General features: G+C 44.5%; 1 protein-coding gene across 1 annotated transcript in view; it reads left to right on the top strand.

The window, feature by feature from the left end:
• METTL24 (methyltransferase like 24) overlaps positions 1 to 26,838 on the top strand; it is a 48,136-nt gene extending 21,298 nt beyond the window's left edge. The window contains 3 exon segments of the mRNA XM_040597471.1: positions 3,193 to 3,332; positions 9,185 to 9,413; positions 25,345 to 26,838. Of these exon segments, the coding sequence (XP_040453405.1) occupies positions 3,193 to 3,332; positions 9,185 to 9,413; positions 25,345 to 25,659 (684 nt within the window). The 3' untranslated portion in view covers positions 25,660 to 26,838.

The following is a 26,838-nucleotide window of genomic DNA, read 5'->3' on the forward strand; positions in this document are numbered from 1 at the left end:
TGTCATGTCTTAATGGAGGCGTCACTCCTGCACAACAGCATTTACGCATACATTTCCTGTAATAAAAAATGGAAAAGGTGCTGGATGTCCACAGTTCTGACAGGGCAGCTGCTTTGAATACCCAGGTCTATCAGCAGCTGACTCTTGAATACAGATTTAACTGCACCATCACTTACAGTGGACAACAGCCAAAAGCCTCAGGTGCTAATGTCACTGAAACATCATCCACATACAAAATTCTTTGTTAATGCAATGCTTTCAAGGCTGAGACAAGATTAATTTGAAACACGTCTAAAAATATGCTGCTGTGCTGATGGTGTGGTAACTGGGAGGGTAGCAGAGTGTTCGCTTATCCTCCCACTTGTGGGTACCCCTGGCTAAATGCTCAAGAAAATGACATTGTTACCTCCACTCATGCCAGCACTGAGAGAGCAAGAGGCAACATGATGCATGTGGAGACAGCAAGAGATGTGTGTAGCTTGTTTTGTTGTACAGAACTTCAGGCTGCTGCAGTCATATTAAGCTGAAAACATCCTTCATCTTGGTGACTTAATAAACAGTGGCAGATGCTGCTAAACTCCACTAGTTGGGTCAAAGCCTACTTGGACATCAATTAGCAGAGAGTTTATTGCTTCTGACACACTAATCGAGAAGTTTCGTTCCCAGAGGAACTGACCCTGGTCAGGGGGACCAGCATTAAGTGAAAACAAAAAATGAGAGGAATCCTTGTTCCTCACCTGGCAGATGTTATAGGATTATTAACTGACAGGATAACACCACGACTGGGATGAGCACTTCTGGAGGTGGGATCCTGCTTATGTAGATGAGCATGGGATCTCATTTTCCTTGTTTGCTGAGCAAGTGGCTACTGATCACTGTGCCTGGGTTCAGCTCCCTGCCATTAGTGTAGAATGGCTTGAACTGCTGGAGGGGGAAGATGCCGTGTCAGCAGGGTCAAGGTGCGGCCAGAAAACCTTTTCCAGTGCTGGTAACTAACGATCAGAAGAGCCACGTTATATGTGCTGTTGTTTGTATCATAGTAGCGAGCAGAAGCCCAGAACAGGATGTGAGCTCAGTGCGTCAGGGTCTGTAAATCACGCAACAGACTGGTGATGGTGCTAAAGGCAGGGTTCAGGTTTTTTTATTTTTGATAGCAAGAGCTATTAAGTAGCAAAAGCTTTGAAAATTGCTCCAAATTCTGAGTGTTATAATTGCTCATAATGCTGTGAGTCAATTAAGTGGCAGCACTGCAGAATCTTACTTTTCTGTAGAGAGCACATTATGCTTCTGTGTCTTAAAATTAGTGCTCGTTATTGCAATGCCATTTATTCCTTGATTGTTACGTGACTGAAGGGAAATGGGTGGTGGGGTGCAGTGCAAATCATTGCTTAAAACTTAGTGAATCCTGAGAGCAGCAGGAAGAGATGCTATATTAGCTGGTATGGATTTCCCATGGGAATTACGAGCTGAGCAGGAGCAGGGAGGTGGTGATGCAGCATGCAGTTCTTTAGATCTAGTGCCCCAGGTAATGGATCTTTCAGAGCTTAAGCTTCTTAAAGAATGAGAGTTTTGTTTACTTATTATAAGGCACATGGTGGAGAGTGCCTACCACAGCAATGGCTAGTGGTAGCCCAGTTTTTACTCTCACCCCTGTGTAAAATTGTTCCATTTCTGTGGTTCCAGGTGGGGCAGGCCTGTGCTTCTTAGGTTGGCTAAAACTGTGAGCTGAGCCTGGGTAGTCTGCTGCAGAGGAAGGAAGGAACGAGATGAGAACAGTCAGTTCAGGGCTGATGTTTAACCTGGTTTTGTCTTTGCTGCTGTTCTTCCCACCATTTTATTGCTGGCTTTCTGACAGTGCCAGCTCCCATCCCTGCAGCCAGGGCTGGTACTGGGCCCAAAGAACAACTTTTCATCATGATGGGTGAGCTGGGTTCCTGCAACTCTTCTCAGTCTTTGCTTTCCTATCTGTGTGTTAGCAGCCTGTGCCCTGCAACCCCTGAATTTGATGGCGGGGCTGCACATGATTTGAAAAGCCCTTCGACAAGCAACTGTAAGCTGATGCTGGTGCAGCATGGCACAGCCTCTCCTGGGCAGAAGTAGCCACAGCTTTGGTGCTTACTTCTGCTTCCCGTTACCTCCTTGCCACTGCTACGGTGACAGCTGTACAAACTGCACTGGCTTCCCATCGCCGGCTGTGCCCTGCGTCCTGAACGCTGAAAGGCTGCAGCACCCCCAGCTCCGTGCCTGCCTTTTCCAGAGCGGGTCTGGAGAACGGGATGGTGCAGAATGGTGTGGCAGAGCCCGGGGGTGAAGCGCTGGCCCAGGCTGCTGGGTGGGTAGGCAGAGCTGGTGCTGCAGGCAGGGTCTCCTCCGCAGGGTGTCATTCCCAGGGCTCTGGCTTCATTGGCTCGGTCACCGCTGTATTTTGGCTGTTGCAGGCTGCTGCTCAGCTGCTGGCAAAGCTGACTTCACCTCTCAGTTAAGTGATTTTTGACACTTCCAGGTTTCTGATGAATCTAGAACATTTTGGTCCTTGCTTTCTTGGTCTTTACAAGGACTTTGGCTTACAGTGTTCCTTCCTGCAGGGTCTTTATCTCTTTTATCCTGGCTTTAGACTCTAGATGTCTAAGCCAGCCCAGCACAGACAGAGGTGCTAAGATTCCTCTGTTTAGTTAAGCGCTTACTTCAATCCCTTCGTTGTTGGAGAGGGGATGGATTGGGGTAATGTCCCTTCTGGAACTGAGATCCAGGACGCTCTAGGTAAGGTATACAGTGTATATCGCAGTGACACTGCAAATTGTAATTGCGATCTTGAATCATGACGTGATTTTAACATTATTCAGGATGCAAAATCCACTCCAAGGTTTGAAAAGAAAAAAATTAAACATTTTAGTGCTGAAATAACTTTTTCTCAGGGAAAATTGATTTGTGGGTATAGTACTAATGCTTAATTATTTGCTTTTCAAACTACATTGCTCTCTGGGTGATTATGTAAGCCTTAAATTTCACCAAGCAGAACAGACGAACAAGGAAAAAAAGTCATCAAATCTCCATAGCTGTGTATCAGATTGATAATCAGATTTAAATGAAACCAATTAACATTTTTTCTGCTTTCCACTCTTTCCCCAGAAGGCAAATTAAAAACAAATTAAATATCCTGTCTTAAAATGAAACATCCTTTGGTTTCAACAGATTTCATGTGAACGCATGAACCTGAACAGCCTGAGAGAGTACTCTGAAACCACAAAGAAGCCCTGGTCGATCTGTCTTGATGAGAGGTTTAGCCTCATTCATAGAATTAGAAGCAAGCAATGCCGTCTCTATTCCCTTGGGTAAGTGCTAGCTTTAAAAGACAGCAAATTTTCATGACACCAAGCTTCAAAAAGCTCTATAAATGCAACACAGTCTGCAACAAAGTTGTCTTTTGAAATACATGCTTAGTTCGGGTGTGTCTGTTATATGTTGATTTGCTTCTGTAAACTGTTTTTAAGGAAAAACCTTTCTCCATGAGGTTTTTTTTTTCCTTTGCCTTTCTAATATCGGTATGGAAACAGATGGCTTAATGGTGAGTAGTGAGTGGTAGTTCATGTAGAGGAAGATGAAAATTAATGAGATAAACCATAAAGCCTACAACATCTATGAGCAGAAATGACTTGCATAATTGTCAGGTACTTCAGCGGCATTACTTAGAAAACTTCATTAACTACCCCTGGGACAAAACGGTTCATTTCCATATGAGAGTGTGTTTGCTAAGCACTTAAGGGGTGACATGTGCCGAAGTGCTAATAATAAAGGCAGTTGCAGCTTTATTTAAAAATGTTTGTAGTGTTTATGATGTTTACAGCACTTGAGATTGAGGTTTTCACTCATCACAGAACAATTGCTTTCACAGGTAGTAAAACCACAAGTGCAGCCTGTTTCCCTGCTAATAAAACACTCTTTCCTGGAAGGCTGAGGGAAGTCAGTTCTTACAGTTTGTCAGGCATTTCTTTTTCTTGTAACTTTTGCATTACCCATGAGTGTGCAGGTGCATTAGGAAAGTGATTGCTGGGATCTGGAGCTCGTTTTACACAGATCACCACATGACTGCTGCCTCCTGATAAAACTGTCTGCTGTCCGGGGAGCCAGCTTTAGGTCAGAGGTGTATTGAAAGGCTTCATGTCCCTTAAACCAGTGCAGTTTATTTCTGTGATTTTGCTGCTATGGGTCTGACAAATGGTGGATATCAAGGAACTGTGTCGGGGTGGCGTTTCTCAGTGATAAGCAGTTAACACCAGCAATTAATGTAAAGTGGACGCAGAGTGCGCTGCAGTCCAAAGGAGTATTTTCTGTTAATTTGGGTGGGTTTGCATTTGGCTCAAGTTTATACTGAGCTGTAAAGGCCAAACACCTCAGAGGGTGAGGGGCTCTCAGGTTTTGTTCAGCTGCATTGCTCTGTGGCAGAACAACAATAACATGCCCTTTAAAGACAAATCACATATATGGAGAGCAAACTCCTTTCAACTACTGTTGCAAAGAACATTCAGACCACAAAAAGCAATCTATTTCAAATTCTGCTTAGCTGGTTTTAGTGCAAAATACAGGTTTACAAGATTTTTTGTTTGTTTTTCACATTCCCATGAAAGTTAGGAGAGATGCTGTGTTATACTCCATGCTCAGGTCCAGACTACCTGCTTGACTGTATAGTACTGGCTCATTGCCTGAGGCTCCTGGTAGTAGGGAGAGGCAGGCACATTCGGGTGGAAAATCAGCTAAGCTAAATAGCATTCTGGAGATAGGTATAGCTTTCCTTCGATTATAGAGGAAGTCTGGTATAATGTAGCTGCTGACTTTAGATGTCTTGGGAAAGTATCCAAAGTTCAGTGGAATTAATCTAGACCTTCAGATTACATGATCATTAATATTAGACCTGAGCTCATGTATCGTGTCCCTCTTGCCTTTTGCTATGGACCAAGTGTGGGCTGAAATGGTATTTTTGTTGAATTGGCCAGTAGGCACAACACAGAGTTGATTTCATCTGTACTAGTAAATGCAGATTTGGCACAAAACTGGCCACCCAGAGATAATTTGCGAATGGTTTTGAATAAATCTGAGTTAGTGCATGTATACCAGTGTTCTATATGTGGTGCCACTTTCGGTATGGTACAGGGAGCCTGAATGCCAGATTTGCTGTACTGGTAGAACAGTAGGGCTTAGCAGAGACTGAAATTGATGTTGGCTCTCCCATTAATCATCAGATACACTTACTGCATAAGTACCCAACTATGATGCATCACATGAAGCAGATAAAAAGTAAAAGGGAAATATTTGATGTTGAGGAGGAGTAGTCTTCAGTCCTCCGGTTTACTTCTGCAGCCTTTGGAGCTTGTTGCTGCATAATTCTTTTCTCAGACTCACTTTCTTTAGTTTACGACAGGCAGAAAAGTAATTTTGTTCTGAGTAAGACAAAAATCCCCTTTAAACATTTCTGTTATCTCATACACTTCATAACAAGCAAAGGGGGAGCAGCTGCTTCCAGTGAAGAATACACCCTGTGGACAGGGTGGATGGAGGACAAATGTGAAAGTTCAGTGTGTGTTTTACTGGGAATCCTGAATTAAATCCATATATCATTAAAAATGGAACAAAACACGCTGCTTAGGCTTTGCCTTCTTGGATGCTATAGAAGAGGTTACTTTTGAATGGGAGCAAGCAGCATCTGAAACATCTGGAGATCTTTTTAGATTAGTATTAGTTGCTTCCACTACTGAGAATCAGCAGTGTTTTTGCTTGGGGACAGGATTTCCCAGTATGATATGTAATTGCAATATGCATTAGTGAGCTCTAGTTATTAGTGCTAAATCTCCTTAGATTAAGCCAAGTCTGTTACAAACACCACAGGCAGGCACTCAAGCTGAGATAATATAAATGAATAGGATTTCAGAAACTTACCAGTTGAGACTTAGAGAGTCTTGGTGCAATACTGTATAAAAGCCCTTTCAGGTGGATCTCAAAGTGTAGGGTCTTTAGGATCCAGGCAGGGGATGCTTCTTTTTTCCTGAGCTGCAGAGCTTGGTTGTCTTCCTTTGAGAAACAAGGGGAGGAGGGGGAACACAGAAAGGGAAAGCTGGATTTGAAACATGCATGGTTTTACAGCTCTGTCTCTTGTGGCCTCTGTGGGAGCTGGAGTACCTGCAGTTATCAGGCTGGATCAGCTACAGGTGTCCAGTAGAGCTGTGCTGGAGGAGACAAAGCATCTTTTGTGCTGCTTGTGTGCTGGCTGCACGCCAGGATGACACGGGGATGTTGTGATGCTCCTTTCGGTGCAAGCTGCAGCCCAGTGGTTTTTCTGAGTGCAAGGCTCTGTGTACCGTGACCCTCTGCAAACCCTGGGAGCAGGGGACAGCCAAGGGACACTGCTCCCTGCTGTGCTGTGCTCTGTCCTGGGTCAGCGTCCCTGCCCTGCTGCCGGTGGGGAGCAGTGCCAGTGAGCCCTTCCGTCCCACATGCACGAGGCTAGGAGAGCTGGTCTTGCAGATGCTGTTTCTGCTGCTTTGAAAGCCCACTTCTGCCCAGAGTACAGGGGACTGTGTGTGACTGCCAACTCCGTAACTAAGCTGTCTTCCCCTTTACAGTAAAAATAGGTCGGTGTCTTTAGCATTTTTAATTTTGCTGTTGCTGGAGGCAGCAACTACTCTCTCCTGATGGTGGAGAAGGGCCTCTCTAGTCTTCTGTGACCTCCACACCTTTCTTTTAAAAAAAACACAAAATCTTTCCTAGGAGACCTAATTTGTTTACCTTTTTCATGCTGTGTTATCCCTTAGCACAATCACCTGTAAGCCAGAAACGTTTCAAACCGGTTCTTTTGGAGATGGCTTTTTTTTCTCTCCTAAATATTGTTTTTTTCTTAGATCCCTCTTCAGGCATAAACTTGAGCCGATAGCTAGAGTGCCAGAAGATATATCAGCACCTTCTTCACCTTCATCTGTATTTTTTTTTCTGTTTTGCACCACTGTGAACCTCCCTTTGCAGTCCACATAAGTAGCAATCTGTTTGGAGGCAGCCTGAGGTTTGTCTACATCAAAACCGTTTGGCCCTCTGGGTTGTAGCAGCTGGTACTGTTAGAAGTGTGTTATGGGTGCATGTATCCATCGGTCACTGGTAGGCTCATCACTCTAATGCTGTCACTGTCCCCAACAATTCACATGTTTTGTCATTTTTTGCCAGTTTCTCATTCCTAAGGGATTACACTGGTCTTTGTCCATCATTGTCCCTTCTTCAGAAAGCCACATGCAGACAAACACATTGATTCATTTTGTTAACTTCTGAACTTTTTTTCCTAATGTGTGTTGAATGTATTAAAAGAAAACTCCTCTCCTGTCCTCCTACACAGCTGTATGAGCTGGAATCCTGTGAAGCGGAGCTGTTCTTAAAAGCACACTGGCCTGATTTTGCAAACTCTGTCTCCTCCTGCTTTCTCAGGATGTTTAAAGGGGAGGATGGTTGAGAGGAGACCTTCTAATTGGCTACCATTACACCGTGCTTAGCCAATATTACAGCAAGCATCATACCGTAGCGGTAACTTCCAAAACATATGCTCTTCTAAACATTGCTTCATGAGTTGGATTCATTTTATTTTATCAGTATGTTATCTATGTAAAATATTTAGTGTTAGCTTAATGTCATAGCATAGTGTAGCATGATTTAAAACATACCATGTTTTACATATTGATGCAAATAGCCAGAATTATTTCAGTCTCGCACCATTTCTAATTTGTAATTGTGGTGTAGTGTAGCAGGTGCTCTGACAGCGCATCCAGGAGTATTGCCCTATAATGGTTTGTGTGTGATAAATAAGTGCCATGCTGTTAGTACATAGTGGATATTCTCAATCAGTAAAACTGGTTGAAGTGCTGATTTAAACACTTGATTGACTTCCCAGCACTACATGTGTGTATATCCAACAGCGTAATTTTGATTAACTTTAAGGGTTAGTGCATGATTTGAACCACGTTTGGAACAAGCTCAGAGGAGCAGGAATGAATGTCCTGTTTTACACAGTAGGGAAGGTCTGTGGTCCAGACATGTGATTGCAATGGTCAATACCAGAATTTTTTAGTTTTAGTATATTCTGTGTGAACCAGTGGGCTGTAGGAGGTAGGAATATGGCACAGCCTTGTAAAGTACATCATCTCCTTGGAAAGACAGGAACTGAGAAAAGACTGCTATATGATGGGGCTATTGATTTTTATCCTTCTTTGGGATCTTTTCCAAATTACCAGCGGTCTTTCTCTTAAGTCTGTGTAAAAACTCTGCTACTGTTGTGAACAGGTTATTTTTAAATTTGCTTTTTTATCTGTGTCTTCCTGTGCACAGAGGAAAAGAGGCATTTGATTCTTGTGTCTTGTCCCTGTTGGTGGTCATTGTGACTCATCATGGTAACAGTAGATTATAGGCACAGTGGGAAATATGCCTGATTTTCACAAAACGGTATTGTATAAATTTTAAATATGTTTGCTTTTCTACTTATGGCTTGGTTATTGGAATTTTTTGCAGTGGGTACTAAGGAAAGTATTGTAATCTTTAAAAGAAAAAGCAAGTTGAAAATAGAAGAATATATACGTATATATACAAAACATAAATAGAGGAATAATGTCAGCACAAAGATTCTAAACATTTAATTTCCTTTTTATAAATTATGTCAGCTTCTGAATTAAGAAAAAGCTCTTTGGAAAGTTTATCACCCTGGCTAAAGGTGGTTTAGTTCTTGCCTTGAAAGGAGCCCTTCATTCTAATGCAGTATATTGCATGGAATTTGAATTTTCTGGTGAGGTTAGTTTGTCTAATCCACTCCAGTAGTTTCATTCAATAAATGAAAAATTTCATCAGAAGTTTCTTAAGGTCAGTTATGAATGTGACATTGGAAACTGTTCCTTTAAATTTCCTTTATCTAACTACTTATTCTGAATCTTCAGCAGGTACTATTGTGGACCCTTAGCTTTATTTCTGGTTATCGCATCAGAATTAGGGTTAGATTGTGCTCAGTGCTGTGGACGTATCCCAAGAAGGAGCACAACAGCTCCTCCAGTTTGCTTCAGAAACAAATAGGTTGGATTTTTACCTTCTTTTACTGTGAATCCTCAAAATGTCCTACTCACGAATAGTTCTTTTTGCAGCATTAATAGTTACCTTTTCTGTTTCGTAGGCTAGGCAATGATGACAACCAGTTTGAGATCAGCATGGCCAACAGTGGATGTGAGGTTCATCGATTTGACCCCAGCATCAAGTCAGCACACATTCAGGAGGGTCGGCACCTCTGGTATCATCGCCTGTCCATTGACTGGAGGGATCCCAATCCAGCCATTGCTGCTCATAAACTTCACAGCAACACGAAGAAGCTGGGCACAATACTGAATGAATTTGGGCATCAGAAGGTAAGGACTTGGGGGGTCAGGTTTCTGACTGCAGGTTTAGGTGTTGGGAAAGCTGCAGAGCTTTCTCCTTGCCGTCTTAGAAGTTTGGGCACTTTCCAAGGCTATCTCCTGACAATGGATCTTTCTTCAGCAATAGTCGTAATGCATTTCTTGTAGGCATGCCTTTTCTGTCGTGCTTTTTCTGTGTGCTGATAACAGCCACCTTGATTTTCAGTCACTAGCCATACACTAAATACTTTCCTCCTCCTCTCTTCCTTTTCTCTTCAGCTAGCTGGTGACATTGGGTACTAGTATTTTCAGTCCTGTGGAAGTTCTGGTCTTTGTCTGAGTATGAGTGCTGAACTATTCATACAGCCAAGTTTATAAAGAGAAAAAAAAATATTTGCAGGAATAATTAGAAGAAAAGAGCTAATGGACGGGTTGTTTACAATTTCAAGGTCACTGCTCCTAATTACAGTCATCCACAACAAAAACATCCTGTTTTAAAATTGGCAGCAGTCTGTGGAGTGTTTTAACATTTCCCAGTTTGTTTTTAAGAAACTGTAAAGACATCAGAAATCTTCAAGCCTCAAATAACTGTTGCCAGAATACATTTGAGGAAGTTCCTTAGGTTGTTTTTGAGTTTTTCCTTCAGAGGGTACACAAGCATGAATTCAAATGCGAATATACTTCATTGCCTGCAGCTAGTTGTGCTTGTCTTTGTTTTTTAAGAAATAGGCAGTGTGAGTTAAGGAGGAGCTCTTCTGTATGATTTAGAAAGCAAGCAGTGTAGTGTTTGTTTGGTTTCGTATTATAAAATGCAAGACGTCTTTTCAGTTCACTTCTTGCTTTTCTTCAGTATTTTCTTCTGGTTCAGCTCTACTGATTGGACCATTTTGAAGATAAGTGCAGAAAAAGGCTTTTTTCTACTACTTAGTCATACTGTAACTATATTGGGCTGTGCATTAGTGAAACATCTGGGGGGAGAGAGAGAGAGATGGCTTTCCTTTGATGTGTGCCTTACATTGATTGTTTTGATTTTAGAAGAATTAGTCATAGAGCAAATGATTAATGACCCGATCCAGAAAAACCGTATGAGTTTTGTGATATACCAGACCTGCTGAGAACAGTCAGTTCTCAGGTTATCATGGTTATACAGAGTGATTGTAAGACCTGTGAATGAGAAGGATGTAGCTATGAATTCTGAGTATGTGTGTAACTTTCTGGGTGAAAGTTACCTGACATGAAAGCAGCCGGCTGGAGGGCTACCCAGGAACATAATGCACATGTGATACATGCAATTAGGCTTTCCCCAAGCTGCCTACCCACGGCATAGGATTGGTTCAGTTGGTGTGTTGGCACTTTATGAACAGTGTATACAGCCTCTTGCTCTATTCACATTCAGGTAGCTCCCCTGTGCAAAACTACGGCATTAGTGAAGTCAGGAGCTGACTTTCTTCTGGTGAGGATAAAGGTGTTACATACTCTGTGATCTCCTGTTACTTCCTATTTGTGAAATACCTGAATGGGCTGACTCTCCTCACATCGTTCTGTTTAATTTTTCTTTAATTTAGAAGGCAGCCTGAGAAGTTGTGTGTTGCGTAAAGACACTGATAAGCTCCGATTTATGAAGAGCACATCAAAGTAAATGCTGTGACATTCAGGTTTTCATTCTTCTGGTGAATGTGAGTAGAATGTTCCCTTGACTCAATAAGTAAGTTAATTCAAAACAGTTTCACAGAATATTTTCCAAAGCACTTTTTTAAATTAGAAAGTTAAAACACACTCTTCATCCCGTTCTTTTTAATTTTAAAAATCCTTCCGCCTACCCTCAAAGTTGTTCCATTCCCACTTCAAGGCAGGAATTTCAGGCAGCTGCATTTGAAGTTAGTGCCTCATTTTCTCCTTGCTTTTATTCTTTAATATTTGGGACTTGATCCAAGACTATCCAAGTTACTGAGACTATTTCCACTGACGTCAGAGGCTTTGGATTGGGATGATGAAGAGAGGACAGACAAGGCCTCCTGGAGTTCTTGCTGTTGTAGCCTTTACAAGAAAACATGCAGTTTGGGGGTTTTGTGTGCAAGGGATTCGAAGACTCATATACACACTGGCTCAGATGAGAGCACACCTAGTGTTCTGCAGTCAGTACTGGGACCTCATCCACAGAAGGGGAAACCTATCCTGATATTATGGCAAGAAATACAAACAGGTTTTTGGTGTTAGAGTGGATTTGAGGAAAGATTAAAATAACTTGATCTTTCTAATTGGCTATGGGGTGTAACAGTCCTCAGTTCTCTGGGGAGAGTAAATAGCCTGGAGGTAGAGGATTTATCTAGTACTATATTAGGATGAGACTGACAGAGAAAACATGTAGTCAGAGTATTTTGGGGAACTGTTAGAGTGTGAAATCTTTTAAGCCCTGGAATAATCCCCGAAGTCATGAGAGTCCTATTTCCTGGTACAGAAATCTAAACTGAAAATTTACTGGTCTGTCTTCTGAAAAGAGCAGTATTTTATCAGCCATAGGAAAAGATAAAGATGTAAAAATCGATCTTGCTCATCTCTGCCCCCCACCGCGCCCCCAGTTTTTTGCTGAATATGCACTGTGTAGTACACTGCTGATGAACAGGGGGGAAATGGGAGAAAGCCACTGAATGCACAACGTTTTCTTTCTTATTGTAGTGGAGTTCACCTTTATGAAAGCTTTCGCTTCTATATTCTCTACCTACCTACTGGGGTGAGGATGCTACAGTGCTGGTATTTCCCGTGGATTAGTGACAGCAGGGTGGGGAACTTCCTTTGTACAGAGTTGCTGGATAGTTCAAGTCACAAGGGATCTTGAGAGACCTGTAGTGTAATCCCCTGCTCAAACAAAGCAAGGCCAGCTGTGAAGTCAAACCAGGTCGTTCAAGGCTTGATCCACTTTGGTCTTGAAAACCACTGAGTTTTGTCCAAAATGGAGACCACACAACTTCACTGAGCAAGCTGTTGTCCTGGTTGATTGTCCTCATCGTGGAAAAGTTTCTCCTTATATGCAGTCTGAAAGCCCTCGGTTTCAATTTATGCCTCTTGTCTCTTGTTCTAAGCACTGTTGAAGAGCTTTTCTCTGCTGACTTGATGACCCCTTTGTAGACTCTACAGGCTGATGTTAGTCCCCCACAAAGCTGTCTCCTGCCTAGGTTGAACAAGCCCTGTTCCCCCAGCCTCTCCTTGTGAGGCCAAGTGTTCCAGTCCCCAGCCGTCTTGGTGGCTCCCAGCTGAACTCACCTCAGTTTATCATTGCCTGTCTTGTGTTGTGGGGACCAAAACTGGATGTAGTATCTAGATGCACTCTCACAAGTGCAGGGAGATAATCACATCCCTTGGTCTATGGGCCGTGGTCCTGCTAACGCAGTCCTGGAATGCTGTTGGCCTTCTTTGCACTATGACCCCCAGGACCTTTCTGCAGAGCTGCTCCCCAGCCAGGCAGGCAGTCCTCAGTTTGTATCGTTGCAGGGGGTCCTTCCTCCCATGCTGCAGGACTTGGCATTTGTCCTTCTTTAATTTCATCAGGTTCCTGTTGGCCCATCTCTCCAGCCTGTCTGGGTCCCTTTGGAATGGCAGTTCTGCCCTTGACTGTGTGTATTGACTGGTCCCACCAATTTGGTGTCACCCACAAAACACAGCAAGAGTGTCATCTAATGCCTCCTCTAGATAACTGATAAAGATGCTAAACAGGATGAATCCTAGTAATGACCCTGTACACTTTACTTGTAACTGACCTCCAGGTAGAGTACAACCCATTAACCACTGCCCTCTGAGCCCAGCCATCCGACTAGTTTCTTAATTATGTAGTTGTCTGTTCATCAAGGCTATAACATTCTGACTTGGATACAGGATTACTGTGGGAGACGGTGTCAAACATAGATCCCAGTGCTCTTCTAGACTAATCACAGCCAGTGCCATAGTCTTGCAAGGGGATCATCAGTCTGAATTTCAATTACAAGGAGGCCAATTCAGCTGAATGCATCATTTGCCCAGTCCCAGCATAGATTTGCATTGTGTGTGGTGTCAATGTCTTTCTCAGAAGGTTGCGATGTTCCATGTAGCCCATATTTTAGTATGCAATAAAACTTTTGGGGGAAGACCATGTTGAAATGCAAGTAAGCTCTTCCCACTCCAACATTATCCCTTCTACAAAAAGTCCTAACCCTTAACCAGAAATTCAAACCAAGCTACTATGTGTATTCTGTATTCCAAAGGTTACGCTATAAAGCAAAATTAAAAACCTTTGACAGAAAGGCTCTGAGCAGCAGAAGCAAGAGTTCATTCTGTCCTCAGTGGGCATGCATGAGTAAGCCATGCGTGTTCACACATGCAAACTCTTACTTCAGTAGTAGTTTTCTTCTTTCTGAAGCTCTGTAGGACAAATCTCATGCGGTGCCATCAGTGAGTGGGGTGACTATGCATTCCTTAGCAGTATAGCTCAGCAGGGGATGAGATGGTTTCTTGGAAAACAAACTAAGGTGGAAAGGAGAATTTGAGAACACAAAGTAAAACCTTCATTAATCAGGAAGTGCTCATAGGTGTAATTTTCAGGGGACAGCGGAGTTGTGTTCAGCTTCTGCCATTCAAGTAATCTTGAACAAATTGTGTAAGAGACCAAACTGTGTCATTGTTTATTATGAAAAGAAATGCAAAGCAGCCTTTGAGTCCTGATTTTGATTTGAAGGTTTTAATTTACACCAGCCCTTCATGAAGATTCTTTCCTGTGATAACCTGGCTAACAGGTGTCTGCTTCATTTTATTGAACAGGCCGAGATTTAGGGTTTCAAAAGGAGAAACCTCCTCCCTTTCACCTGTTATTTAATACTTGACACAACTTCAAAACACTACACCCTGAAGCCATTTTGATAATAACCTCGTCTTCTCCTAGCCAAGTAATTTATCACTTGCTGCCCTCCTAAAGCAGATGACGTAGGTTCTGTTTCATGCTGCGCTTTCAGTTTTGTGAAGACTGGTGTGAAAGGGCAAAGATTAAAGAAAATCAATTTACCATTTTGGTTTAAAATTGGCTCTGTTGGCAATACACAAATAAATGTAAAATAAAAGCCCTGGGAAAACTGTATAACAACAGTTGTGCATGGAGATTTGATTAACAAAACAAAAAAAATAACTCCCCAGATTGGGAAGAGTCCTTGCTCAAATTTTGGAGCAACCAAATCCATGCAGTTACTCTTTACTATGCACACCTCAGGACTGCAGGGGCCGGAATAGTCTTTTGAATTCTTGACCCTGCCTAAACAAAATCATTTAGCCTTGATTATCCCTTACAAGGGTAGGCTTAGGTATTGCACGGGGAGCTTAGGAGTTAGTTGGTGTGATAACTTCCCTAGGGGGCTGCCATGCCCAAGTTCAATGTGGGGATGCCACCAGTATTCTTAAACTCAGCTCAGCTGCCATCTTAACTCACAGAAGGTCCTCAGTACCAGCTCGTAAGTGCCTGCAAACTGCTTTATGTGTGGAAGCCTGAGCTTGGGATGAGAAGGCAGGGGCTCAGGAACCTGGGAACTGCTTCAGGGGAGGTGAGTCCTTGTCACTGTTGCTGCTGCACCTGGGGAACAGCCCCTTCACCTTGCTGGAGTGAGAGGCACAAGTTCAGATCTGTGCTTTGCTGAGTCTGGCTTAGCGTCAGAAAGACCAAACGAGACCAACTCTTGAATTGCCACATCATACAAATCCTTAAGTAAATGTTTGGGATTATGTCTTGAAAGGGCTTAATTTTTTCCTTTGCTTTATTATGCTTATTTGGGGCTTTTCCAGAATTTCAATTCTAGCAGGAAAAAGCCCAACCTTCATCTGATTTTTAGCCTCATTATTTTCGTATCCAAGTTTTCTTGTGCAATCAGTGGTCTTTAGGCTTAAGTGGCCCTTTTTCTGCAGCTGTTATTTACCATCCAGATACATGTGTACCATCCAGATATAGTTGTGAAGAACAGCCTTTGCTTTGGTAGGGCTATCATACCGGCCTCTTTAAGTTTCCTGTATTTCCCATAACATCTTACTAGTGTTTTGCTGCCCCTCCTGCAGCTGGGGCATCAGCAATCAGTACTATTCAGAATTCCCAATGGGTTTTCTTGCTAAGGCTCAGGCTGCGACCACCTTATTCCCTTTCTTCCCCTGAAACGTCTGCACTGCTACCAGTTGTCATCTCATTGGCTTTTACGTGGATGCATCAGACTGGCTCTTTGTTATATCAGATTCTGCATGGCACAGTAGAGGGAGTTTTGTCCCAGACTACTGATTTTTTTAAAGTGTTAACAGCTGACCCTGGCCTCTTTGTAGTAGGAGTAACTCTGCACCGTAAAGTCCCACATTAGTATGGGACTCTTTTGCACCAGGCAGATGTAATGCCATAGCTGTAAGAGCTTCTGATATAAATAAATGACCTGCCAGTGGATGGAGGAGCATGGAACTCACCTCCATTAATTTAAATTTCTAAATTTGAGATAGCTGTTGAGGTCCTCATGAACTGCATCTTAATGGTTTCTCTTGAGTTTATCTCATTCAAGGGCAGATGTTTAAAACAGCCTGGATGATGTGACCTGCATATCTGAAACAGCCCTTCAGAAGTTCGTGTTCTCTGTGGTCTATAAAGGGAGTTTGGACAACTGGTTTGAGTTTAGATGTCTAAGGCTGGGTGAGGTGCATCCCATCTTGAGTGACTTGCCCACAAACTCAGCTCGATGCTCAGCATCTTTCTGTCCAAGATGCTGTGTGTCCAAGATGCTCAGCATCTGTCTGACGAATCCTAAGATCAAGACTTCAAAGTTCTGCAAGAAAGTCTCACATGCTGATTTCTGTGCTGGTTGTGCTGAAAGGGAGAATGCCGGAGATGATAACATTGGGCAAGCTAGCCAAAAAATGTATAGTGTTGTTGGTTGTTGTTTTTTTAAAGTCATTCCATTAGAGCAAAAGCTCAGAGTGCTGGAGAGCATGTTATTCTGCAATGAGCATCTGCCTCTAGCTCTGTAATTTGATTTATGAGTTCTTGTGAGACTTACTGCCCGTAACACAGGCATTCAGTCCTTTTGAGGTTGTGTTTGTACATGGTGGGCCAGATGCATTCTCTGTGTAATGTGACCAATTTCCTTGGAGTTACACAGAGCTGCAGTCTGAGCACTAGCTGTTGCTGTGTATGAACCTTTTGTTTGGGAGTGCATCAATGAGCTGATGAATTTTACTCCATTTGCTGAAAAGAGGCAATCAAACTGGTGCAGATGTTTCCAAAGCTGCCTTCTGTAATCTCGTAATGGTTGCCCCTAAGTGATTTACAAGCTCCTGACACACAGTGCTTCTTTCCTGGATGTATATATTTTTAATTTTAGCGATAATGAAATCAAGGTGGTAATTGCCTTGTATTTGCTTAGTCAGCTGAGGCTGCTGTTGCATGAAGTATTTTAACTGTAATTGGATTGAAGAATTTGGCTGCAAGGAGAAACAGGCTTGACATCCTCATGTTTCTGGAAGCAAAGATCTTTGGACAGTGATTTACTGCTCACCACCTCTCTCGCTGTCTGTGTCGTATGCAAGGAATGCCTCATACACATTCCCTTACAAGCTTTTCTCTTGGTCCCTTGCATCTCCTTTTGCCTCATTTAAATTCTGTCCACCAGGAGCAGTTCTCAAGATACTGTTAAGAATAGTGGTGTTTCTAGGGAGTGACCTGGAGGTGCTGTTTAGTATGCAATTGTCAGGCACGTAGCAAAGATCTTTTTAATTATACCATTGGCTGAATGTGGTGCGATCCATAACCTTTTCCTCTAGGAAAATGGCTAGTGCAATGTCTGAATTGTAATGAAAGTATTTTGCTGTTGAAACAGAGTTTATGCAGGTCATCTTATGAAAAAAAAAAAAGGCACTTTCAAAGCATATTATCGTCTGCTAAAAATTAGAAAGGAAGGAGGATTTTTTTTTAGGCTTTTATTTTCTTTTTTTGTTGCCTTTGTTGTGGTTGTTAAGACACTTAGAAAAAATCAGGTATTAAAAATCTGCTTTCCCTCAGCTTTACAAGAGGGCTGCACAAGCTGTGTTCAATTCCCAGCACAGTTTGGTGCACTAATATGCTGTTCCACCTTCTCTTCGACAGCAGCAGCAGTGTACCACTATTTCAGTGTCAAACAGTTGCATTCAGAAGAGCATGGCACTTGCCGCAGGCACCAGGGAGCCATCGTTGGTATGCTGCTGCTGTAAGAAGCCAGTCACTCCTGGTTCCCTCCTCCTGCTGAAACCGGAGTTCGGCAGGAGCCTGGGGAACCTCCCCTGCTTCACAAGGTGGTACCAGATGCATGGCACCTGCCAAGCTCAGACCTGTGTTCATGCTCCCCAGGTCCTGCTTAAGCTATTAACACCGGCTTCAGCACAGGAATGTGAATCCATCTGGTTTTGATTGAGCTAAGGTGCTGTCTGCTTAGGGTGCTGGTCCAGGACGTGACACTGGTTTTATGAGAATCGAGAGCAACCCTTTTCCATAAGCATCCTGGGCTTTCGCCGCTACCCATCTTTCTCACAATTTCCAGGGAGTAATTGACATTAAAAAGTCCTTCAGATTTTTCAGAATTCAGACATTAAAAAGTCCTTCAGAAAAGTGCCTTATCCAGAGCACTTAAGAACTCTCTAAAAAAATGTCATTTGTAGCTTGTCCCTGTTTACAAATTCTTGACATTGGAATTGGCCATCTCTTGTTTGAATACTTTCACCTTGGTGTCTGAATCCTTTCTGGTCTCATTTTTGACCTGACAGCAGTTTAAGGTATCCCTCCATTCTCAAAAATTTGAGTTCTTTTGAGATCTGGAGGTCAAAGCCATAGCAGCTCACCTTTCCCCTCCTCACTGCCTGTCCCAAGGTGAAATCTGATAGTCATGCCACCAGTTCAGGGTGTTCCTTACTCACATTTTCAGGAACACACGGCTTTCCTCCTGCCATGGTTGCAGGCAAACAGCAGCGTGGGCAAACAGTGAAGCAGATCTGGTCTGGCAGGTTGGCACCCTGGACCAGAAACGAAGTGAAACAGGTAGATCCCCGTGAAGGGGTGTGCTTTTAAAGGAGTTTATTGCAGTGGTTGGTGCAGATGTAAACCAGGTCCTCCACCAGATTTAACTGTGCAGTTAGAGTGGGCCTGCATGTTCTCATCCTGCAAGAGATGTTCTTTAAGGTGTGGTGAACATTAAGATGGGACTCTCAGCCCTTTCTTCAATTACTTGCATTTTAAAGGCCCCCATGGGCACTTTATTAATAAACAACAGCAGGTCTTGTAGCCAGAATGCTGTTTACTGTGTAAGCCATTTTACAGTAGCCTGAACCCTCTGTCCCTTGCATGGGTGCACACACCCACAGGTCTTCCTCCTCAGGCTTCGGGATCAGTTGCTGGTTATTTGCCTCCTAACGCAAACGCCCTGCCCCAGCTGCCCTCTCATCCTCTCATAATGCGTTTGTTATATTGCTGCTGGCTTTCACCTTTAGCAAGACCGGGATAACGTGGCTTTTATGTAAGCACAGAGCTAGGTCCCACTGTCCTTGCGTGGTGCTGGGGCAACACAAACAGACTGCAAATGTTTGTTCCCCTTTAATGAAGAGACTTGAGGGTCCAGCGTACAACATTTATTCTTTTGAGTAAACATCCGTTCCCACAGGCATCCAGCAGCGTCTGGCAGAGAAGATCAAAAGATCAGAAATGAAAGGATTTTCCTCCCTTTGTGAGGGGAGTGGGCAGCGGGACATCTCCTGTGAGATTAGATGGGTGAATGCGTTCTTTGCAAAGCAACTCATGCGCTCGGCCAGGGCTGTGTGCGGAGCAGCTCTACTTCCAGCCCTGGGCTGTTGGCTGCTGGTGGAATAAATGCGCTGTTTAAAGTGTCTGTTTGTAGCACGGGCTTTGGTGAGCAGAGCTCTTGCTGATGATCAGGCTGATAAATAATTTAAGATCAGGGTTTCTGCAGCTCCCTTGTGGGGTTTTTTCCCACTTGGGCAATCTGGCCATTGGGTTGAGGGACCCGGTGAGGGGATGTCGTTTTCATCTTCTTCTGTACGACAGAAGAGCCATGCAAACTGAGAAAGATAACACAGTGCAAATGGGAGCTGGGGCACAGCGTTTCTGAGCAGGGATGCACACTTGTGAGCTGCTGCCACCCTGAGCAGGCAAGAAGGTCACTGTTTGGGGGCTCATGCTGGCTCTTCATCCTGTTTCCTCTGAGAAGGCATCATGTTGAGTCCTTAGCTAGTGGTAAGGTTCCCATTGCCTGCTCTAGAGACTGGTCTTGGTTTAGAGACGGGGAACCAAGATCTTTGATGCTCAGGAATTTTGTGAGGGGAAGGCCCTCTCCCTCAGCATTGTCTGTGTGTAGTGCTGGCCTGCCTCATGCTGAGGGCTTGTAGACTGTGTTCTCTGGCTCACTGTACAGGAACCTTGGTCTTGCTGGATGGCAAGCTAGACAAGATGTTAAGCACAATACCTGTAGCTTTAAGGTCATTATAGCATAGTGCTAGCTAAACCCATCAAACCTGTTTGAAAATCAATTCAGGCTTGGGGACATGTATTATTTTATGACCAGAAGATGATTAACAAGTGAGCTGCCATCTCTGGCTGGTCCAGTGCCCAAGTGTGACTTAAGATGGGAAGATGCCAAGAACTAATCCTATGGTGAAGAAAGATGTTTGTGATGACAGGAGGGCCACAGGTGAAACCCTGCAGCCTCCTAACCAATGCAGCCAGGGAAAAAGGGTTCCAGGTTGTGCTGACCACCTTAGGCAGGTGACGGTTGTTTGTCCAGAGATACTTTGGTCCTCTGGTAAAGTGGCATTGGAAAAAACCTCCTGCCAGCTCAAAGGTCTGTTCTTCTCTGCCTATCCACTAGAGTAAGTAGCATCATTTAACTGGGCTGGACTGGAGGGTGGTATGTGTCTCTCTCTTTCTGTAATGAGTCTTCAGACAGAAATTGCTTCCAGACGGAGAGAATATGTGGGAAATGTCTCGGCATCAGCAACCAAGGAAAGAAGTGCAGAATAAAAGTGCTAGGTCACCCCCACGCCTGGGCGCTGTGGCTGTTGGAGGTAGTCACTTAGGGTGCCCGCGTGGGTCCTTGTTGAGACCAGTTCCCCATGGGACAGCATGAGTAAAGTGCGTGTAGTGTTCCTGAGCACTCAGCTGAGATTGGTGCCTCCTGCCTGCACTGGGTGGGCTTTCTGAATGGGTATGTTTGTCTGTCTGGGGCCACTACCGCTTCTGGAAAGCTGTTACTATACTGACAGTTGGCCATCAGAGAAAGTTAAATAGATTTTCTTAATATGACTTTAAAACATTTTCTCCACCTGAAGTGGTAAGCATAAAATGACTTGATATCCTGCCCCTGCTGTGTAACATTTTTGTGGAAGCGCATCACTGAAACTGGGAGAAAAAAAGACTTCTCTGTCACTCGCAAGTACGAGCAAGGATCAGCAGTAAGCCTGTAGAGGAACAAAGCTCATCTGCACTCGCTGACGGTTTTGTTTTGGTGATGTCTGTATTGTATGAGTGATTTCAGCTGGACAGTTGCCCTTTACCGTGAAAAAAGACCGAAGACTGTGTAAGCACCCAACTGCACAAACCAGCTTTGTGGCTTTGTTGCCTTAAGCAGATACTTGAAGATGTGCCCGATCTGTCAGGTTGGGAGGGAATACTCTCAAATGACACATTTGTCCCGAGTTGTTTTGAAGTTGGCCATATGGACCGTCACAGAGGGAGGTGTAAATGTGAGTAGGAAGGAAGGGAAGTAATTTGAAGAATTGCTGCTGTTTGGAGCTGTGCATCACTGGCCAGCAGTGATGGACTTGCCTCCTGATTTTAGTATCTGTGTATCTCAGACGGTGCCTACAGCAGTCCTGGTCTTCCTGCTGGGTGGCTCAGAGTGAGCTAGGATGGTTCCCCCTCCCGCTGACTGCAGGGAGCATGGGGACAGGCAGTCACAAGCTGCTGGGAGCGTGACTTGCTATTAGGCTACGTGGCATCCTGTCTGCCATCAATTACAGCCTCGGCTTGGAATAAAAGGGAATGAAAGGGACGTAACATCCGAATGGTAGCCTGCTGGTGAGGAGAGGCTGTGGGTGCGTTTTGAAGGGAAAGAAAGGGAAGTATCATGCTGGAAGGTCACAGGTGGGAAAAGAGGAAAGCTACATTGCAAAAAACCGCACTCAACCTTGTTTGTTACCTGCAAAGTTGTGTGCTAGCAAAATATGAATTAAACAGCTTTTTGTAGAGTTTTGTTTGCTGAAAATAGGGAATTGTACTTAGGTGAAGAGGGGAAAAATTGATGCGTAAACAAGCAGAGTTTGTCTTACTGTACAGCTGATGTTAAAAAAACCCCAGTACCAGGGAGCTGGAGCAGAGGGTTATTTCTCACAGCCTGAAATCCTGAGTGCAGCCGTGTGGTTCAGGAGGATGGGGTAGTTCCGTGCAATGCTCCTCTGCTTTTGAAAGCTGTAACCAGCTCTCCTTTCCCTGCTCCCAGCTTATGCCGCAGGGCTGCTCCCACAGAAAGGGAGGGATCCTCCTTACCTGACCTGTACTGCATTTGCTGGTTTTGCCTTTCCTGGCTGCTGCTTCCACATGCTGAGTTCGTGCTGGAAGTAATACAGCTAAATTGCTTCCTCCAGCTACTCACTCTCAATTGACTCTTCTCCACCGGGAGCTTTAAATGGTGCCCACGGGGCAGCGCAGAGCCTGAAATCCCTGTTAACCCTGGTATTTCAAAAACGATCAAGGCAAACAGAGCTCTGATCTCTGCTTTAGGAAATGATGCACAGTTGTAACAAGTCATTACCCTAAAAAGAAGAAATGAGCCTTCATGCAGTATGTGTTAACCTTCACTAACTAAACCAGATTCTTTTTCAGCTGTTTGATGTGCTTGGTTGTGCATGAGAAAAAGCATTTTTTTTTTCTTTGAGTGTAACTGGTACAATGCTGTAGCGCTTTTTCAAGGTATCTAAACTAAGAAAACATTTTAAAAATCACATTTTTTACTTTTCTGTGCTAACCTGGTTAGTTTGTGGAAGATAAGAGGAACTAGCCTTCGTCTGTAAATGCATGAAACTGGTGGCCAGTCGACTGCCATCCTTTACCTTCAGGCACTGTACATCTTTGCCCTCCAGGATTTACTCCCAGCAGCAGACTCCAGCTGTGCTCCCAGGTGAATTAGAGCTCTGAATTTATAGCTTTGTCCACTAAGCCTTTCACTGGCACTTTGAATCAAGGCGCTTAGAGGGTACTAGTGCATTTCTTACCAGTAGTGTGCTGCTTATATTGATGGCAAATATTTCCTGCACAGTCTGATCATCACAAAGTATGCATTCAGTGTTAGCAGGACGCTTGTTACTCACTCAGATATAGTGACACAAAGCTGTTCTGCCATTTATTTTACCCTATCCGTGGCATAAAATGGAGATTCTGGGATAAGATGGACACCTTGCCTGGAAGGCAGTCATAGAAGTTGGTGGGCAGAGACAGGTACCTTCCTGCCTCCAGGTCTCTCAGCAGTGCGGGATACTAAAGGCAACAAAGAGCCTCTGGTTTGTGTATACAGCACATCCCCACTAGCCTTGTGTTCCTTTCATGGTCATTTCAGTACGTATTTAAGCAGTTATTGTGGTAACTCGTTTTTATCCTACTGAAACATTGGTTAGCAGCCACTCTTTGGGTCAGTTTTGCAAATACAGTGCAGAGCATGCAGAGAGCCTGCTGAGCCGCCAGAGCAGCAGTTAATGTCACAAGAGAAAAACAAACCAACCTGGATGATGACTGGAACATTACCATGGGAAAAAGATGTCCTACTGTTATCGTAAAGCAAGATCATGGGAAAACAAAAGCAAACATGTAGAAACATTTCTCCTCCCTACCCCTGCCAAAAAAAAAAAAAAATAGTTTTTGAATAATTTGTCTCCTTTCAAAGTTACGGAAGTCTCCCAAAGAAAAACATCTGTGGTTTCTGAAGTGTGGCATCACAGTCCTATGGCAATTGCACCCATGCGGAATCAACTACCTGCAAAATCACATTACAGGTAGAGCTGCAAGCTGGTATCTGAAAAATAAGTAACCTATTTAAAGGTATAAAGGAAAACAAGTGAGCTTCACCGCGAGTTACTTCTCCACTGAAATGTCGCGAGCAGCATCATTTACATTCAGCCTACCCTTGAACCCAGAGGAGCGCTATGTTAAATTGTTTCACTGACCCAGGGATGGACAGACTGGCAGGCTCTTTGTTGCAGAGTCAAGTTAGGAAATGCCAGAGCTGAGGCTGTCTGTGCAACCTTCCTCTCTGCTCCCCATGCGGATGTGCTACAATACGGGCTTTGATTCCATGATCCCTCGGCCATTTTCCACTGCCCCCCTGCCTCCTTCAGTGTGGAGGAGGCACAGTGCTGCCTTAATGAGCAGACGAGCAGTGGCTTGGTTTGTCATTATTCAGTCTGTGACCATGGACCTCGTTCAAGTCCCAGTCTCCAAGTCCGCTCTGAAAATGCAGTGTTTTGTTTTCAGCTTTTCTACAGCTTGTCCCACAGAAGTCTCACAGCCCTTCACAAGCACAACCCTTGCACCCTGCCGAGGGTGTTCAGTGGTTAATACCCTCCTTTTACAGATGGAGACCAGAAACGGCAAGCATTAAACTCCTTCTGATTGTTGCCATCCCGTGCCTGCCCATAGGTCCGGAGCACAGCCCCTGAGGAGGACTGGCATGGTTGTGAGCGCTCTGCCCCTCAGACCCGGGTGCCTTCAGTCAGCCATCCAGAGAAGGAGGGAAGGTAGACATGGCCACCCCTTCCCATGGCCCAGTGGTTTGTGGCTGTGGCCCGTATGAAGCAGAGCTCTGGCTGTATGGGAGAGGTGCTCACAGCGCAAGCCCTGCCCTGCACCCCGGGCAGAGGGGTTTGCAAGCCAGGGCCCAGCCCGCATGGACTTGGCATGGTCTGGCACCAGCAAGGCAGCCTGGCACGCTGTGGCTTAGTAAAACAGTTGCCTGGGCAATGCTTTTATGTCACCCGCCCAAATTTCTCTCCTGTACCTGTACAGGTGACTTTTCTGACACGGCTGCAACAGTTAGGGTAGGCTGCCGGAGAGGACCTGGGTTTTTTTGGTTTTAGGTGTTGTTGGTTGGTTTGGTTTTTTTTTTTTTAACTATTCTTGACTCTAAATAAAGTCTTCATTTTTCACTTCAAATTCATCCTGAGCGTGAGCAGATGGGCAGAAGCAGCAGCTCAGGGGGAACTGGCAGAGGCAAACCCTGCTCTCAGGGTGGGGGCCCTTCCCCTGTTCAGCTCTGGCAAACACAGGCCCTTGCGCTCTGCAGCTGGTGACCACTACTGCAGTCATCGTTTGGTACCAGGTGCGAAACAGTGATGAAGTGCTCTTTCTTTACTAAAGCATACAATTCCCTTCCCCCAGCTAACCTCCAAGCAAAGTCAACCAGCCGTTGTGTTGGGCTGTGAGGGGTTGGATTGCTGAATATCTCACTACAAAATCAAGTAACAGTCTAAAACTCAGCGCTTTTCTATTAGGTGTATTTTTCCCTTCAAACAGCTTCATGGTTTCTTTCCTGCTATCCCTTTCTTTGGAGGAGCTGCCCTTAAAACCCTGCAGACTCTTTGCACAAGTCTGTTTTGCTTTGCTCCTCCTCACCTAGCATCCGTAGAGGTGCCTGCAAATGCTTCAGACAGCAGCAGGGCCGTGGGTAGCTGGTGACCTGAGCTGCCCATAGTATTCATTTCACTTTGGCCTTCTCCTGTGCTTCATGTAGCATCTGGCACACAGGGACCCCACTCTACTGTGATGCAAGTAATCACTGTTAGTGTGTTTTGTTCCGTTGCAGGATTTTGTGATGTCAGACGTTACTGACAATAATTGCGAGCCTCTCATTTTCACATAGTGATGGTGTTTTTGTTGCAGATTGATGTCCTCAAGGCAGATGTGGAAAGTGCTGAGTGGAAAATTTTGGAAAACTTGATCCTGGAAGATGTCGTTGAGCAGATAGGACAGCTGGTCTTTGAGGTGCACATCCACTGGCCTGGGTTTGAGGTCAGCGGCAATGACAGCACCGTGGTGCGGTACTGGTACAGTCTGCTCCGAGAACTGGAGCTGAAGGACTTTAAGCTTTTCCATACCTACAAAGACTTATCAAAACCACAGATGTTTCTGAAAAAGGAAGCCTTCAACGCCAGTAGCTGTTACACACTGAGCTGGGTAAATACAAGATGGACATAGCAGAAAGGAATTTATGATGTGTGACTGGGAGCCATCTGGCCCCGTAGCATTATTGAAGAGGACCTGGGCATCGCTGGCTAAAGTTGCTAAATATGCACACATTGACTGCTTAAAAAATGGACTGGCTTTTATTTTTATATGTTGTCAAAAGAACGGGCACTAGGAGAAGGTATGTGGTGCAAATTTGTCTAGCGGTATATTTGCCGGTGGGTACCCTGTCTCAGAGGACAGAGGTTTCTGTAAAGGTTTGTCTCGGAGGCTAACAGCACGGCTATCGCAGGCTGCCCCGTGCCCGAGCATCCCTCTGGGGCTGCGGCAGGAAGCTCTGCTCACTGACCTGCGCTGGCCCTCGGGCAGGAGACTGCTCGTGAGGAAGCGCCTTTCTCAGGAAGGGTCACTTTCTCTGTGAGGCAATCCTCTTTGATTTGCACCTTCTTTACTTTGGCCTTGTTTCCCATGGAACAAATTTTAGGCAAGAACAGTACGTTCTTGAACCCACTGGCAAATTTCAGCTGAATTTGGCAGAGGCAGAAACGGCCACCAAACTAAATTCAAACCTGTTTTGCTGAGCAGCTTCTGAGTGCGCTTTAAGGCAGTCTGGCTGCGGGGAAAGCGAGTTCAGCACTTCTGACGCAGGAGATGGTGCAACAGAGGGACTCAGCTGCTGGAAAAGCTGCTGTCAGCACTCGCCCTCCTCACCCTCTGGAGGCTTCAGCTACAGAAGTCAGGGCTTCCCTAGTTCCTCTGCTCAAAGAATGGCTTGGTTTAGGTCGCTCTTGCAATGGCTGTAGCAAATGGTTTTTCATCTAGTGAAATACTTATTTAAAAGAGCTGAAAGTGAAGCCTGGTCTTTTTCATTTGTTTGTTTTGGGGTTTAGTTGAACATTTTGCAGCTCCAGCACTGCTCCTGGACACCTGCTATCTCCTGACTACCTTCCTGACACAAGCAGGCCAGACCTTGGGTCTGCACTGATGCTGGCAGAAGTGGTTGGCGCAGGCAGCTGCCCTGATCTGTGGCCATGCTGGTGCTCTGCAGGATGGCGTGTGGGTTGTCTGCAGTAGCCTTGGCTGTTCCCTGAGGAGCTAAGGAATAGGCGCAGCAAAAAAATACGTAGCAGGTTGGGCTTTTTCTTCTCTTTAAAAGAATTTTGACATTAAACTTTGCATTAAAATACAAGA

Source organism: Falco naumanni, chromosome 6 (assembly GCF_017639655.2).
Source record: "Falco naumanni isolate bFalNau1 chromosome 6, bFalNau1.pat, whole genome shotgun sequence".
Taxonomy (NCBI): Eukaryota; Metazoa; Chordata; class Aves; order Falconiformes; family Falconidae; genus Falco; species Falco naumanni.